The following is a 17,327-nucleotide window of genomic DNA, read 5'->3' as shown; positions in this document are numbered from 1 at the left end:
ACACACACACACACACACACACACACACACACACACACACACACACTTATCTTGGGCCTTCTTGATACCAAAGCCCATATCTGGGGTTCCATCTTTAAGGCAGCTTTTTCCTCCCAAATTTGAATTCTCTCAACTGCAAGCTGCCCTGTGGATTTCTTCTGCCTGGCCTTCACTGGCATTGATCCATTCTCCTCGAGATCAGGTGAAGTCCCTGTTGATTCTTATCCTCTCTGAGTGTTTACATGCTTCCAGAAGTCTGTGAATGGTTCACAGCTTCCCTCTGCATGAAAGAGAAATGAGTGGCCCAAGGGCTAGCCACGTCAGTGACTTGCTCTCCTGTGTGCTTTCACCGTACCCAGTAGGACAAATAAACAAACCACGTGGGTTCAGACATAGCATACACCTGCCATCCCAGCACACCGGAGGTAGAGGCAGCACACGGGAGTTGGAGGCTGGCCTAGGCTACACAGCTAGCTCCAATCTCTAAAGCTCCAAGGACAGGGTATAGTTTGGTGGTAGAGTGCTTGTCTAGCATGAGCAAACCCCTGCTGCGCTCTCTCTCTCTCTCTCTCTCTCTCTCTCTCTCTCTCTCTCTCTCTCTCTCTTGCTTTCTCGATCTCTATCTCTATGTCTCTGTCTCTTGCTCTCTCGCTCTCTTTCGCTCTCTCACTCTCACTCTGGCTCTCACTCACATACACACACTACTGATGGCTTTTCACGTTAACTTGGCATGCAGTGCTCTGCTCTAATAGACCTAGGTTAACCTGAGCTCAACTGCATTTGTAAATTCCCAACCACCACAAAAGGAGGGCTTGAGGCAAGGCCCAAGATCTGGCCATTCCCTGTTTGTTTCATACCTCAGGGATTGGCCCGGGAAGGAAAGCCCGTAAATATTACCCTCGTCTCCTGGGTAGGGTAAGAAAGAACTGAAAAAGTTCCTTGATTGCTAGTCTTGGATAGAACTAAATTATCTTTCTCAGTCTGCCCAGTTGCCACTAGGTGGCAGTGGGTTAAAGAAAACTGCTTCACTAAGTCTCAAAAGGACCATGTCTCAGGCAGCGATCCATACTTAGGTAGAAGCTCTGACATAAGGAAAAAAATCAGCTGCGATCCACCCCGTGGCCATGTGGATTGTCGTGGACTGTTGTCTTTACCTGATCTGAAGCCCAGTCACCGCAGTTGCTGTCCGTCAGGGAGGGAAATGAACAGAAAAGAGAAGAAACGTTTCCCGGGATCCCCTACTGCAGGCTGTCGGTCACTGTCTCCCCCTGCTGGCAGGAGACGGCACCTGCACTGCTGTTTGGAAGCCCTTGTTTCTCCGCAAATGAAACAATAGGGTCCTGCAGCGCCATCTGAAAGCCCAAGTGTGACAGTGGTTGCTACTAAGTGGAGTGACCACTCCAGAACTGGATGCAAACATGTCCATAAGTCAAACGAGCATTTGTAATTAACAGAAGAAACCTGTTGTGTCAGGTCGGAACAGCCAAGCAACGGGGTCAGGGTTCGGGGTATCGATGTTTATCGGCAAGGCCTCCAAAAGGCTTCCCTAGCCTCCCTGAAGCATGATTTTCTAGCAGCGAATGGGGTGGAGACAAAAGTGGTGTGTGAAGTAAGAACGGATCTTCTTTTCCTTTTTTTTTTTTTTTTTTTTAATTTTAAAGATTTATTTCATATATGTGGGTACACTGTTGCTGTCTTCAGACAAACCAGAAGAGGGGCATAGGATCTCAATACAGATGGTTGTGAGCCACCGTGTGGAATAGAACTCAGGACCTCTGGAAGAGCAGTCAGTGCTCTTAAGCACTGAGCCATCTCTCCAGCTCCCATTTTCATCTTTTAAAGTTGGCGGTTGGGGCTGGAGAAATGGCTCCGTGGTTAAAGGTGCTTATAGGCCTTCAGAGGTCATCGCTTCAGATCGCAGCAACCACGTCTGGTACCTCAGGAGCACCCATACTAACAGCGGCAGGGCATCCAATGGCCACGCTGGTCTCCAGATACATGCGACAGACACAGACACTTACCATAAAATCAATCTTAAAGCGTTGGTGATGTAGCCTGCTAAGCAGACAGAGCGCACCCTTGGTGCCGTTTACACTTGAACTTGCTGTGTGATGTTCTGCAGTTCTCTGCACTCCCCCATGCCTGCATTCTGTGTCTTGAGACCAGATCCATCACACTGGCACCATCCTCCTCCTTTCTCCCAGGATGAATGTGTCTGAGAATTTATTCTTTGGCTTCCCCAAATTCTCTGCGCTCCCTCAATTGGCTCTTACTGGGTTAAACCTTCAGAAGATGACATACGCTGCGAGTGGAGCCTCATACTTCCCCAGGATGGACGTTAGGCTCCATGGGACATTCATTAGTTGGGGTTACAAAGAGGGCCATGGGGCACTGGAATGGTAATTTCCTACAAGAGACCCCAGTGACCCAGTGTGAGCTAGCTCAGCTGGTCTGAGCATGTGGCTAATGAGGGAAGGGTCACAGATTCACTCCGGTGCGGGCCAATTAGAGTCACGGGGAAAGTACACGCTGGAGGCAGCAAGTAGCTGCTCACACATTAGCTAACTGGTCAGTGGGATGGCCGGTGACCAGCCATCATCACTGTCAGAAGCCCAGCCCAGTGCTGACATCATCTTTCCTGTGACTGCCCCGTGTGCCCCGGACTCAGATAGCTCATGGCATCTTCAGAGTCTCTGCCTTGGTCTCTAGCAGACCTCCTGACCCATGTTTATTTAGCTGTTGTTTTCCTTTAGGTTGGTTTGCTTTTTAACTTTGGCTTAAAGGGGAGCTGAGAGAGGAAAATGGAGAAATCGGCCCTGGTCAGGACTCTGTATAGCACATGTAACTATTGAAAAGAAAGCGTCATCTCCCGGCCAGCTCTAAGCAGTTCCTGGAAAGGCTTACTCTAATCTGTTCTCTCAGGCAGTCTGGGGGCTTAGGGGGGACTGGCACCCTTCTATCCACCCACTGGGCATAGGAGCCGCTGCAGGCTTTGACTTGAGAAATGAAACCAAGTTCAATCCTGGTGACAGTTGATTGTACTTCACAGTAGTCTGTGGCAGAAATTATCCCATGAGATGGATACAGAGAGAGAGAGAGAGAGAGAGAGAGAGAGAGAGAGAGAGAGAAGAAGGAGGAGGAGGAGGAGGAGGAGGAGGAGGAGGAGGAAGAAGAGGAGGAAGAAGAGGAAGAGGAGGAGGAGGGAGGAAGAAGGAGGAAGGGAGGAAGGAAGAAAGAAGGAATAAAAGTATACCAGGAGCTTAGGAAACACTCAGCGAACAACAGTTGCCATTGGGAGGACAGACTGACTGACTGACCGGCCAACCGACGTGTCCTGTTGGCTCTCTGACCGTAGACCTCAGGTTTGCCTTTGCCCTCTTGTCTCTTCCTTCCCTTTCACGAGGCCACGGTTTAGGAGCTCGTTCCCGCTCACCTGGACAATTCACTTAGCCTTTCATCGGTCCCCCGAGGGTATCCATCTTCACGCTGAGCCATATGGCTCCAGTAGGGTTCTGGAAATGTCAAGCAGCAGGACATTAGGTGACAGTTACTTCACACATTAAGAGGTCCAGTTTCCATAACTAGTTCTAAAACGAACAATACCAGGGTCTGACGTGCGACAGTGCATATGAATGACTGTTTTTGTTTGGTTTGCCTTCTACCTCATGGTCTCAGTATTCTAGCTGCTCTGGCTCCAAATACCAACTCCACATAAGATGTCATCCAAAGGCACAGAGAAGAGCCAGGTTTCCCCCACCAGAAAGGAAACAATGCTTCTAAAGTCGTCCTAGAATTCCTCAAAACACAACCCCTTACCCCAACCATAGGCAGAGTGGAGCAGAATTACAATGACCGGGGTCCCCAGGCCTGGCTCTGTTCTCCGAGCACTGTATTGGTGGAATAGCCAAACACAGTTGGGATTCCTGCAGCTAGGCAGGCAGGAGGACTCTGGGTAAACAGTCCTTTCAGCCAGTGTTTCCCACGCTCTGCTGGCTGATTCAAGGGCGTCCTGCTTGGCTAAACCTCACCCAAAACCTATGCAGCAAAGCCCCACCTCTTTACCTGTACCTAGGTGTTCCCTCCCTAGTCTAGCACACGAGATCTGCCTCCTCGCCTTTTATAATTCCCAAGGAGGGGACAACGTGATCGTGCAGCTTTAAACCTCCAAGTGGAGGGCTGGATTCATTTTGTTTCTCACAAGGCCCAACACCTGGCACAGAAGTTGGACACAGAAGATTTTCATCAGTGTGCGTGCGTGCGTGCGTGCGTGCGTGCGTGCGTGCGTGCGTGTGTGTGTGTGTGTGTGTGTGCGTGTGTGTGTGTGTATGCGTGCGTGTGCACCCATGGATGAACGTGTGAATGGACAGTCTTGCCAGAGGGAGCAAGCAGCAGTGTCAACAGCTAGACAAGGGAAGGGAAAGTTTCTACGTGGCTATGAAAAGAGGCCGAAAGAATTTGATGCCTGAACATCACCAACATTTTGTTGAAGGACTGACTGCCAAACCCCCCTGTGCACAGGGGACCATTAGTAATTCCGGAGCTATGCAAATTAAAACCCTGATGTATGATTTATAGCTTTAATAACATTCTGAAGGCTCTTAAATTTTAATCACTTGCAACATCCTTTTTAATATTCAATTACTTTATTAACTAATTAGGTCACTTGCTGAAGAGGCACATAAGGCTGGGTGCTATTTTAATATCAGCTGAGCCTCACAAAATACCTTTGAAATGGTGCAAATGGTTTATTTATTTTAAACAGATCATTAAGATGCTATAATTAATACACCAATTATGAAAAGGAGGCTCGATAGTGATAGATGCTGGCGCACAATGGCAGTGTCCGACAGATTAGTCATTTTTATATACGGACATCAAGGGGCAAGATTTAAATGAAACCCCACCATAAAAAGCGCTCTCCTAAATAATTAACTTGTTCGGTGACTGATAACCCTATCGAAGCCAGCCTAACTTGAGGCTTCTTCATCACGCGAACCTGGGCCCCGTGCTTCCATTTCATCTTCTGACAGCCTGGGTAGGGAATCCCCAGCCAGCTAAACCTATGCTTCTTGATTACTTCCAAGGACCGTCATTTGCAGACAGAGCCTGGCTCCTCACTATGTATGTACCGGTGGGCTGGAGTAGGCCCAGCCTCCCAGAGGAGAATGGGAAAGAGCCACACTCAGGGGCAGCAGCAACCCGGGCTTATTGATTTCTCAGTGCCTGCAAAGGGCTTCAAAGCAAACAAAATGAACAAAGAAAGCAGAGGCCAATCCTGTGGGGAGTTCCGGCCGAGGACTTTAGAAGTTGCAGGGTGGGGGTGGGGCTGCTAAAGCACGCAGGCGCTGCTGGACGGTGGCTGGTCGGGAGGGGCCGCTTTCTTGTTTCCTGGGGTCAGAGGGAGCCAAGAAGAAGCAAATGCTTTCACTGTGAAAGAGCACTGTCAAATCCTAGGGCTTGGATCATCTTTCTGGATAACAACACATGATGTCTACCAGGCTCTGGCTCATCTGCTGGATTAGCATCCGTGCTGTCTTCACGAATCTCAGAATACACCTGACATTTCTCCCTAAGGATCCTTCTGGATAAAGTGCAATCCAGTCAGTTCCACGTGCCCCCTTTGTCTTCTGTAGCTTAGGGTATGTGTCCTGTACCTAAACGGGGTGATTTTACTAAGTACAAGAAACAGGCCCTGGGTACGCATCGGAGACACTGGGCACAGAGTGGCTTATATTGTCTTATATTGGACAGTCTGCAAGGGGAGGGTGTGAATAAGAACGCTAGCTAATGCAAAGTATTAAGTAGATAAAATTTAGAGAGCGAGGCTGCGGAGATGGTACTACAGGCAAGTCCAAGGACCTGGGTTCAAGACCTGAGGCGAAGAAGTGACTCCTACAAGCTGTTGTATATATATATGTGTATACACACACACACACTAAAAATGTTATAATATATAATATATATTATATATATATAATAAAAAGTGTAGAATGTAGTAGAGGGTAAGTTTGTAATTAAGTCACCAGAGGTCTCTAAAGAAAGTGGCCTGTGCACTGTTCTTCCCTCACACTCTTGTTTTTCTGAGTGGAATGGGGACGAGCTAAGGGAGTCAAGGAGGCAGGGTGAGACAGTCAGGTGGGAAAGAGCTGGAGGAAAGTGGCTGGGCTTCTGTAAAGTCATGGTCCTAATCAAGTCTGGAAGCTTGCTTGCAGTGGACTTGTATAGATGTGTGCCTCCCACCACCTGGGGATTACAGATGTAAGCCACTACATGTGGCTTTGTATGCGGTTCCAGGACCGGGACTCAGTTCATTGGACTTTCAAGGCAAGCAGTTTTTACCTGCTGCAGTAAAACTGTACATCGTAATTGTAAATTGTAAATTGAAGAATTACCCGGGCTGGGCCTTTCAATATGTTCTGGCTACAATCCATTCCTGATTAGCCTGAGAGACCTACGCTGGGGGTACTTGTGCAACCTCACCAGCAAATGGATTGGGGGGGCTCTCCTGCAGACTCCAACCCATGCACATTTGCCTGGAGGAGTCTCATTGTCTCTTAGAGTGGGATCTGTGTGTATGGCCCGATGTCTACAAACTCAGTGAAATTAAATTGTATCTCATTTAAAGACAATTGTTGTATAAAACTGTGTTTTACTGTTGTGGCTTTTGGGCTTTAAATGAATGGTGAATTTTATTATTTTTATAAGTAGATATAGGCCTAAGTGTATGTGTGTGTACCGCATGTATGCAAGAGCTTACAGAGGCCAGAAGAAGGTATTAAATGCCTCTGAACTTGGGGGGCTGTGAGCCACCTTGTTGGTGCTGAGAACAGAACCTGGGTCTTTTTTTTTTTTTTTTTTTATTAACTTGAGTATTTCTTATATACATTTCAGAAAAGCCATTCCCTTTTCCCAGTTTCCGGCAAACATCCCCCCCCCCTCTCCCCTTCCTTATGGGTGTTCCCTCCCAATCCCTCCCCCATTGCCGCCCCCCGACAGTCTAGTTCACTGGGGTTCAGTCTTAGCAGGACCCAGGGCTTCCCTTCCACTGGTGCTCTTACTAGGATATTCATTGCTACCTATGAGGTCAGAGTCCAGGGTCAGTCCATGTATAGTCTTTAGGTAGTGGCTTAGTCCTGGAAGTCTGGTTGCTTGGCATTGTTGTACATATGGGGTCTCGAGCCCCTTCAAGCTCTTCCAGTTCCCCCTGAACCTGCGTCTTCTTGACTGCGGCAGGTACTCTGAACTACTGAGCGGTGTCTCCAGCTCCTGCTTTGTTTTCATTGTTGTTGTTGTTGTTTGTTTGTTTCTGAAGTAGGATTTCAAATAGCCTAGGTTAGCCCCCAAGTCTCACTAAGCCAAGGATGACTTTCTCTTCCTTCCTACTACCTTACAAGTGCTGGACTCGCATGTGCGTGCCACTAAGCCTAGTTTTAAGCTTGTATATAATGCTGTACACAAACACGTGCCCATGCAGCCACAGGCAAGTGAAAAGATTTTCAGGTAATTCTGTGTACCACATTCCAACCTCTGCAACCAGTCCCTACGGAGCCGTTCCGTAGCTGAAATGCTAGCTCACAGGTTAGCAGGACCATCCGGTGGCGAAACTAGCACCACAGCTGGCAAGGGGCCGGCAAGGAAGGTCTAACTGATTTGAATAGATCTGTTACTGCTTTCCAGCCAAAGCGGGAACCATGAGCTCTGTGTGAAACCAAGCATGTGGTTACTAATGCAATCATCCAAGGGAAGGCAAGCAAAGATCCCCCTGCCCTTGTGGTTCCGTGGAGAAAACTGTCCTGTCAATAGGACCTGCTTGTGGGGAAGGCTGCCTGGGTGAGGATGGCTGAGAGGACCAAAAGGAGGTGCAGTCGGTGAGAAGCCGTCTCCTTTGCTCGACTTTTGTGAAGGGAATTGGAGGATAAGATTCTCGAAGGATTAGCTGTGGTTAGATGTCACTGAGCAGCTGAGCTCACTGGGGCATGAGAGTCATTAATAATTTTTGAGTGGGAGAGGGATAAGTATGACCTTGTGAGTGAAGGAGAGGCTAGAGACGGGAATGTAATCCAGGAAGTCACTAAGATAGATCCCTTCGGAGCTCAGAGGGAAGGAAAGATGCCAGTTGATGATTATATATCGTTTATATTACATAATATATATTTATTATACCTCAACAGAAAAGAATGCATCAGCTTATCCCCACCCTCAACTGCAACCAACCAAACATCTCATCCATCTCCGAAAATAAGGAACAAAGAAAAAGAAGAAACAAAGAAATAGCATATATTACAAGGTCTGGGGATGTAGCTCAACAGAGTGCCTGCCCATCATGCACAGGCCTTGGATTCTGTCCCTGCTGCTGCAGTGTAAGGAGGAGGAGAAAGAGGAGAGAGAGGAGGGAAGCAGTGGGAAACAGGAGGTAATGGGAGAGGTGGGTGAGCGAGAAGAGTGAGGAGGGGAAGGAGGAGGAGAGGAGGAGGGGGAGGATGATGAGGGGGAGGGGAGGAGGAGGCGATCTTGTAACTATAAGGAATGGATGAATATTGTTACTTTGTTTTTCTAGCCGCTGGAATTCACTCTGTAGACCAGGCTAGTCTCAACAGTTGGCCTGTTCTGCCTCCCAAGTACTGGGATTGAAGGTGTGCCCACATTTCGTTTCTCATGACGCCTTTTGCTGATGACTCAGTCTCCAGCACCACGTTAGGATTCAGTCATATGACTGGAGTTCTGTCACGTGACTACCTCTCAGTCCACATCCAATTACAGGATTTCCAGGACTACTATTGTACAGAGTATTGTCTCATTTCCATGAATGGCAGTGTACCACCTTCCTCTGTCACTGAGGTATCCGTTACATTGTTTCCTCGATTTGGCCTTCCATCTGGGACACTTAGGAAGCGTATCCACACCCAGGTCATTGTCTGCATGGGAGGGGTGAGGGAGTCCCTGAAAAGGACAGCAAACGATGGCCTCAAGTGTCTTGTCGTGTCCCTAGGTTTCACCCTAAGCGTTTTCTGGCTCACAAGGAGACACACGGATGTGCTCCTTCCTACCTTTCTCTAGTGGAGATAAGTTCTTCCTTTTAGAGTCTTGGTGAACACGTAACTTAGAACAAAATGGAAGACTTGTTTTGTTTTGTTTTAAACGCAGACATTGTAAGCTTCCAATTACAAACTCAGGAAGAAACAAAGTTGTACAAGGGAAACTCGGCCAGCAGTCCGGGAAGAGTTTTAGAACTGAGAAGATACAGAGACAATACCGACTGATTGTTAACCTCCCCAACTCAATTCAATGTGGCAGTGACACTTTGCAGCACATGGCGCCCAATCTCATTTGAGGCTGACAAAGATTGTTTCTGCTTCACATCTACTGGTTTATTCATGGCTGGAGCCTCACGGGTTCATGAATATTCATTAGGTGGCCAGCTGTTGGGAGGTTCCCAGATGTCCAATGTAACTCTGTCTTGGAACACTTCCCCCCCCCCCCTTATTGGGAAAATAAAGTAATTGAGCCTTTATTAAAGAACTGGTTAATTACTAAATCGGTACCTTATGGCACCCTTTTATCATTCAAATCCAAGAGCTCTCGGGACTGCTAAAAAACTGGGTGAAGACAGTGTTTAAGAGCCAACATTTACCACATACATAAAGATAGGTGCTGTGCTCAGAGAAACACAGCTCCACGTCAGAGGGACTAAGGGTATGGGAAAAGTTTTTTGTTTTTGTTTTAAGTATTACATTTTATTTATGTGTGTGTGTGCCTCCATTCCATGGTACTCGTGTGGAGATCAGAGAATGACTTTCTCCTTCCACTATGTGGGTCTCATGGATTGAACTTGGGACCTCAGACTTGGCAGCTGGTGTCTTTACTTGCTGAGTGAGTCTTCTGGCTGGTTGCTATATGAAAAGTTCTTACTTTAATTTTGTTTTTGCTTTTCTTTTTTTTTTTTTTTTTTTTGGTGGTGGTGCACACCTTTAAGTCTGGCATTCAACAGGTGGAGGCCGGCAGATTTCCGACTTCAAGGCCAGAATAGTCTACAGAACTGGTTGCAGAACAGCCAAGGCTACACAGAGAAACCCTGTCTCAAAAAAACGCCCCCCAAAAAAAACACCCTAAAAAGAACAGCCTTGCATGTAGAAATTTCCTAATTTGGTTTGGCGGTTGGGCCTCTCAATTTTCTCCAGAGCTAGCTTCAGAGGAACATTGCCAAGAGCAAACAAACAGAGGGTTCTGAAATCAGTGTGTACTTCTGAAATGGATCCCTTCACACGGTCAACAAGCCCCACCTACCTTCCACCTGCAGCTTACCTGTGACCTATCTTTTGACCATTCTGGGTGCCTTTGGGTTAACTTGCTCTGAATCTGCTAGGTTTTTCTGCTTTCTAGATTTGGTTGTTGTTGTTGATGATGATGTGTGTATAAAATATACACCCATCTCTAGAAAGCAGACAAAACAGTCTCCCTCCAGAAGAGTAAGCAGGCTTTTATTTACTATGAGGCCTATCTCCCACTGCTGACCTTTAGAAAACGCAAACAGATGACATGACTATTCCATGCTTAGTTTAAAAAACAAAACACTAGTCCGGTTCTGGTGAGATGGTTCAGTTGGTAAAGGTACTTGCTGCCAAACCTAATAACCTGAGTTTGATCCCCAGAAACCATGAGATCAAAGGGAAGAATTTTCACAAATTGACCTCCACGAATATGCTGTAACAGCAGGCGTGCACATATGTGCACAATATATGTATCTTCAGATGTATGTATGTACCTAGATCCCGAGTTTCAGACAGTTGTGAGCTGCCACGTGGGTGCTGGGAATTGAACCCAGGGTCCTCTGGATGAGGGTCCTCTGGATGGCTTAACTGCTGAGCCATCTCTCCAGCCCCAGTGTTTTAAATGTTTAATAACTAAAACTATCACGAGAAAACCACAACTACTGGAACATAGTCCACTAATTTTAGTTGCATTTTAAAAACAGCTGGGCATGGTGGTGCACACCTTTAATCCTGGCACTCTGAGGCAGATCTCTGAGTTCGTGGCCAGTCTGGTCTATACCTGAAATCTTTTCCACCAAACCAAACCAACCAACCAACAATCCAACCAAAATCCCCAAACCAAACAATTAAAAAAAAAAAAAACCAAACACCAGCTGTGTGTGGTGTTGAATGTCTAACCCCAGCTCCAAGGAGACCTAAACAAAAGAATCATGAATTTCAGGCCAACCTGGGCAACATAGCGACTAGTCTTAAAAAGACATCCAGTCCTAAAAAGAAAAAGCTAGGCCTGTAATCCCTGTTGTTTTTGAGGGTGAGGCAGGAGAACTGTAGGTTCAAGGCCTGTTTCAGCTACAAAGTGACTTCATTAAGACTGGGCATTAAGACAGTGAAGAAAAATAGCATTTAATAAAATTTATAGGATATGCTCTGGAACCATGGTTCTCACCCTGTAGGTCAGATATTTACAATTCACAACAGAGAGCAAATACAGCAACAAAACAATTTTATGGTTGGAGGTCACCACAACATAAGGAACTGTATTAAAGGGTCACGGATTTAGGAAGGTTGAGAACAACGGATCTATAATATCACATTTTTATTGCTCTATTCACCAAATATAAATTCTGCATCTATACTACAAAGTAGTTTCCAAATGAAGGGCTTAGATGAGGATTTCCAGGTAACACTGTCTAGACTTCTGGGTGGCATTGTCTGTCTTCCTGATCGGTCAACTGGGTGACTATATTAGCAGGCTTTGCTTGGGATACTCAACTCTACTTTTAAAAAATGTCGGGGCTGGGGATTTAGCTCAGTGGTAGAGCGCTTACCTAGGAAGCGCAAGGCCCTGGGTTCGGTCCCCAACTCCGAAAAAAAAGAACCAAAAAAAAAAAAAAAGTCTGCCTTGCCTATTCTTTATGCCAAGGAGAAAGTACTTATTAGCCTTGAGAATGAAGTGACCTGGGTGGACCAGGGGCTCGGCCCAGAGTGCAGATGTGTCAGTGCTGCTGAGCGACCGCGGCAGCCACAGGTGAGTACTCTGAGGTGGTCTTTTTATTGCTTATTGTAAACCACAGAGCTTCATGTCACCCAATCTCATTATAAACTAGGAAACACATGCGCTTGGAGTATCTAAAGCCTACAGTTCCAAGAAGTAAGCTAAGAAAAGAAAAGAAAAAAAAGGAAAAGAAGGGTCTCATATTGTTTGAGTTATTTCAAGAAATAAAGCCATTTTTGCTTAGCAGGACTTCAGATCTCTCCCAAATTTGTGGGAAGCTAAACTTTCGAACTGGTGACTGATCCCCGCCCAGCACCTTACAGGAAGACATGAATTATGGGCATAGTGAGTCAGAGGTAAATACAAACTCGTCTTTCATGGATTTTTGGTCTTTGTATATAATCGTTTTCCTGGATATCAAGAGTTAAGAGCTTAGTGAACAAGACTGCTAGAATTCACAGAACACATCTGAGATCTCTACAGCTCATAGAAGCTGGGGCTGGTGTGGTGGGGTACATCTGCAATGCTAACAAGGAGGCGGCCAGCCTGGGCTACAGAGGCTCCGTCTCAACAGTAAGTAAACTAGCAGGAAATATTCTGCAGATCTCCTCAGACCCAAAGCTGAGCCTCTCTCTTAGACATCTGCATTTCCATGATAAACACATATGGAGTCATAACAATTCCCTTGACAGTTAGAAAATATAAAAAGTTGTGTTAAGTTCATGAAGGCAGCATAACCGTCAATTATTACAGACACCAGCCTAAGACAGCCACTCGGCCTTTCTGAAGGGCTGGCTATTAGGAACTTTGGGATTTTGCTGTGTCAATTATGTGACATCACAGGAAGTGGTGTCCAGCAACAGAAGCAAAGGGAGTTGGTAAGGAAGCATATTTGCATGAGTAAAGCAGGAGGCAGAGACACCCCCAGGGTGGGTGAGTCCCAGCAGTTTTATTTAATCACTGAGAGGCAAGATTGGACTTCATTTTAGAGAAATTAATAAGAGCACAGAAACACTAAATACTGATTGAGCTCAGAAATTGGAAATCTCATATATGTTTTCAAACTTTTTTTTTGGCGTGAGGGGTGGGGGGTAGCAGGCACTGAGGGATTGAAACCAGAGCCTCAAACCCTCTGCCAGCCGTTTGACATTGTCCAAGTTGCCAGCCTGGCTTTGAACTTGGACTCTCCTACCATCTGGTATTGGAGGCCTGGACCATCAGATTCAGCCCTAAGCAAAAGGGGTCTCCCATCACCACACTGCCACCCAGGCAAGCCGAAAGGGGTCTCCATCACCACGCTGCCACCCAGGCAAACCGAAAGGGGTCTCCATCACCACGCTGCCACCCAGACAAGCCGAAAGGGGTCTCCATCACCATGCTGCCACCCAGGCAAGCAAAAGGGGTCTTCTCCATCACCACGCTGCCACCCAGGCAAGCTGAAAGAGAAGGCCAGTTTAGTTCTGAAAGCCATTTAGCATGCCCAGTACAAACTTCCCTTCACTTCCCATTATCTTAGCTGTAAAACTGTATCATAATGACTGATCACCAGACAGTGGAGAGACCAGAATGCATGGAAAGCTGCCAACATAACCTACCATTTCATGAGTATCTGAGGCAGAAGCAAAGTGATAACCGGCACTTCCTACTGTAAGTTAACTGTAGGGCCCACTTCTTGTGACTACCTCCAAACTAGTACCCCCAAGGCAATTTGGCTGTTTGACCATGTTAATGGGTGAGCGTCTGTCTCTGTGTATGTGCACGTGTACAGGTGCCTGTGGAGGATGGAGGAGGTTTAAAGCAAGGGAAGCTGAATGGAGCACAGCAAAGAGCACCACATAGTGTTTACTCCATGACAGTGTGTGTGTGTGCACCACCGCACAAGTGTGCTGGTGAGAGGAACACTGTGAAGTCAGTTCTTACTGTCCTCACATCAGGCTGCAGTGGCAAGCACTTTACTGCCTGAGGCATCTATTACACACACACACACACACACACACACACACACACACACACACACACACGCTTTGCACACATTTGTGAATGATGTGGGTGTCTGTGAAGGTGTGAGGACAGCTTGTGGGATTTGGTTCTTTCCATCCACTGTGTGGGTCTTGAACTCAGGTCATCATGCAAATGCCTCTACTCACTGCCCCTACTCACACGGCTATTTTTAATTTTGCTTTTTTTGTTTTGTTTTGGATTTTTTTGGTTCATGAAGCTATTACAACAGCAGCAAAACAAGCTCAGGTATGAAATATTTACTTCCTTTAAGAACTATATATATATTTGAGAAAGTGAAGACATAATTCTCAATTAAGAGTAAGTGAAGATTACAGGGTTCAATCGTAAATGCAGACAGCCTACCCCACTGCCAGCAGAGGTTGGCTGGACCACTCTGAAGTAACAACAGTTGAAAGCTCCCATTCTTTGAAACTAATTTAAACACACAGAATTGTTGAAAGATTAAAAACCGCAGTCGGCTAATTACACCCTTTCTCATCTCTTATTCAGCAAATGAATCACTTTTCCTTCCCACTTAGCTGAAGTACATGGATTTCTGCCTAATTAGAAATGTTGTAGATGGGACATTAGCGGAGCGGAGCAGAGCTGAGCACGGTGTCTCTGCTGCTTCATGTTTAATTCCTGACAGGAGAGCCTGATAGGAGAGAATAGAGAAGTCATTAAATAACTTTAAATTATTTATAAAAATTACTTTGCCCAAATTATAATTATTTCCCCCCAATGGCCTTGTGTCTAGTGGATGAGAGAAGAGGCAGGGCCACGTTGGTTTTAATGAATGTTTTAATGTTATATAGAACAGAACATCATGAATACAATGGAAACAAACTTGTACCAATTCAATAAAAAAAATTTCAACATAAAGTGGGGGAGATAATAATTTGATACTTATAGTATTTATTTTAAAAAATATTCCCAGCTTGAGGTTGAAACATTTAATTTTGCATTCCAAACTCTAGAATCATGATTTTCATGTGAGCTTAATGCAGAATCACAGCAGGAAAAAAAAACATTTAATTAATTTCCTTTATTTGTCATTAAATCAATAAAATCTCTGACTGCTACAGGTCTCCTTTAATAATATATATATATCGAACTTCTATTGGAACCATATTGCTAATGCGGTATTACACTCAAAACGCAAAACAAAACAAATACGTATAAAATCTAAATGTGAACGTTGCTGAGTCCTAACATGTACATTAACTTAAGGTTTTAATGTATTTTTACCTTTCAATTTTTTGAAAAGACACCAAAAAAGATAAAAATAAATATTTTTCTCTTTTGACTGTTTCTGACTTGAATGATGGCTCCAAGGATACACACAGGAAGCAGCTTTGCCAAGTCAGTCGCTGCAAAGGGCAATGAACAACTGCTACAAACAAACAACACACGGTCTTCCTTCTCCTCTGTTAGGGAAACCGCAGAGCGGCCCTGAGGAAGGCTTTCCCAGGGCTGCATGGGCAATGGGAGGAGACACGGGCGAAGCCTCACAGCCACTGCCCGCTGCCTGCGGGAAGAGGGTGGATTCCATGCAGACTCAGATGGTGGGTAGCAGCACTGCTGGAGCCTGGCAAAGTACACACATCCAGTTACCTCTGATTCAGCCATAATCACATAGGTATGCCTTTTTTTTTTGGACAAAAATATATATTTTTATAAAAAACTGATCACCCAACTTTAATGATTTCATACATGGACTTGAGAGTGGTAGTAAAGGAACAGACCCAATCATGACAAGGCGACTGAGGGACAGAAAATCAAGTTCCTCAGGGAGAGAAAGTATAAAGTTAGAGAGTGAAGCACACTTACTCAGCCCCATCCATGCCAGTCCTCCCACAGACTACGCTGGGACACAGGCTCTCTGACAGAGAGGCTCTCGTGCCCCCTCGCCCCATTAGGAGCGTATGTATCTTCACTGGGGAAACCGATCCTGACTGCCTCGTCTGAAGTGCTCTTGCATCGCTTCTGAAACACCAGCCTTTTTGGTTCTTTATGTGGTTATTTAATTAACTGATAAAAGAAAAGGGAACTGCTTAGCATCTTCCATCCCAACATCACCTATTGCAGCTACAGAGTCTTCTTCCACTCGCTCCGTTACAACCTTTTATTTACTAAAGTTGGCAAAGTTTGCAAAGGCATCTTGCTTGGGCTGCACAGTTCCAGACGGCATGGCCATGCTGGGCATCCCCATTCCCATGGTGCCTGTCAAGCCCATCCCCGAGGCCGACATCCCCATGTTCATGTTCATGCCCACCATGCCCTGGCTCATCCCTGCGGTGTTCCCCAGAGGGGCCATTCCCATGGTGCCCGTCATTACACCGGGCATGTTCATAGGCATGGGTCCCCCCATCAGAGGGTTAGTTTGTGGCCGGACAGGAAGCATGTTTGATGGAGAACTGAGGTTCACGGCTCCGAAGCTTTGAGTCATCACATTCAGAGGCTGTTGCATATCTACCGGAAGAAAGGGGGACATGACTTCAGTAAAGATTTACAGAGCAGAAAAACATGACATGTTTTTCTAACTTGTCAATACCCAGTAAGTCAATTAGTCTGCCCTGGTTACATCCAACAAATATTCAGTGGATGTTGGCCTGGTCTCCTAGGGAATGTAGAAACAGTAAGAATGGGAGAAACAGGACCCCAAACATTCCTACAAAATCCATTGCTGAATCCCACCCAACAAGGTGTGCGAAGTCAGGGTCTACCAAAAGCCTTAAAAAGTTTACATTCTTTGACTCAGTGTTGTAAGAAGAAAACAATTGTATAGAATGTATACAAATTTAATTCTATTTAAGCTGAAAATAATTTAAAACGACCAACAATAGAAGCTATACACTGGTATGAGGAGATAATCTAAAAATCGTTTTTTTCTGACAATGTTCAACACAGGAACAAATTCCTCATATTTGTGCTGTTAAGTGAGAAGAACAAGAAAGATAACAGCACAGACAGACATCCATTCATCCCATTCAAAGGTGGTGTGGGCTTTTCTCACAGCATTCTGAGAGAAAAGAACAGCCGGGAGGCCGGGTCCTCGAGCTGGGGAGTCACATGGTTTTGTTTGTTTCTTCTTCGTGGTTTGCAGAAACAGCTGTACAGTGATTCTGGGAAAGCTACTCTCTGCCTGGGAGCACTGCGGAGAATCCACTGCTGAGGGATGCTGGTAAGACCTGTGCCCCTGAGCTGCATCTCACTGCCCGGGCACTTAACAGTCTCTCCATGCAGTTCAGCTGTCCTTGAACTCATAAATCATATCACACCAGGAGCATATTACAGAGTCAAGTGTGACAGTGGGAAGGGTGTCGAGTAAACACTAAGCA

At 45.8% G+C, this 17,327-nt stretch overlaps 1 protein-coding gene across 1 annotated transcript in view; it reads right to left on the bottom strand.

Annotated features, from left to right (window-relative positions):
• Positions 1–14,769: 14,769 nt before the first annotated feature.
• Positions 14,770–17,327, bottom strand: part of Clint1 (clathrin interactor 1) — a 54,066-nt gene continuing 51,508 nt past the window's right edge. The window contains exon 12 of the mRNA XM_032911672.1: positions 14,770–16,458. Coding sequence (XP_032767563.1) covers positions 16,112–16,458 — 347 coding nt within the window. The 3' untranslated portion in view covers positions 14,770–16,111. The remainder of the gene's footprint in view (positions 16,459–17,327) is intronic.

The sequence above is a fragment of the Rattus rattus genome, chromosome 9 (assembly GCF_011064425.1).
Source record: "Rattus rattus isolate New Zealand chromosome 9, Rrattus_CSIRO_v1, whole genome shotgun sequence".
In the NCBI taxonomy this organism is placed as follows: domain Eukaryota; kingdom Metazoa; phylum Chordata; class Mammalia; order Rodentia; family Muridae; genus Rattus; species Rattus rattus.
The sequence above is the reverse complement of the archived record's forward strand: the minus strand, read 5'-3'. Positions and strand labels throughout refer to the sequence as shown.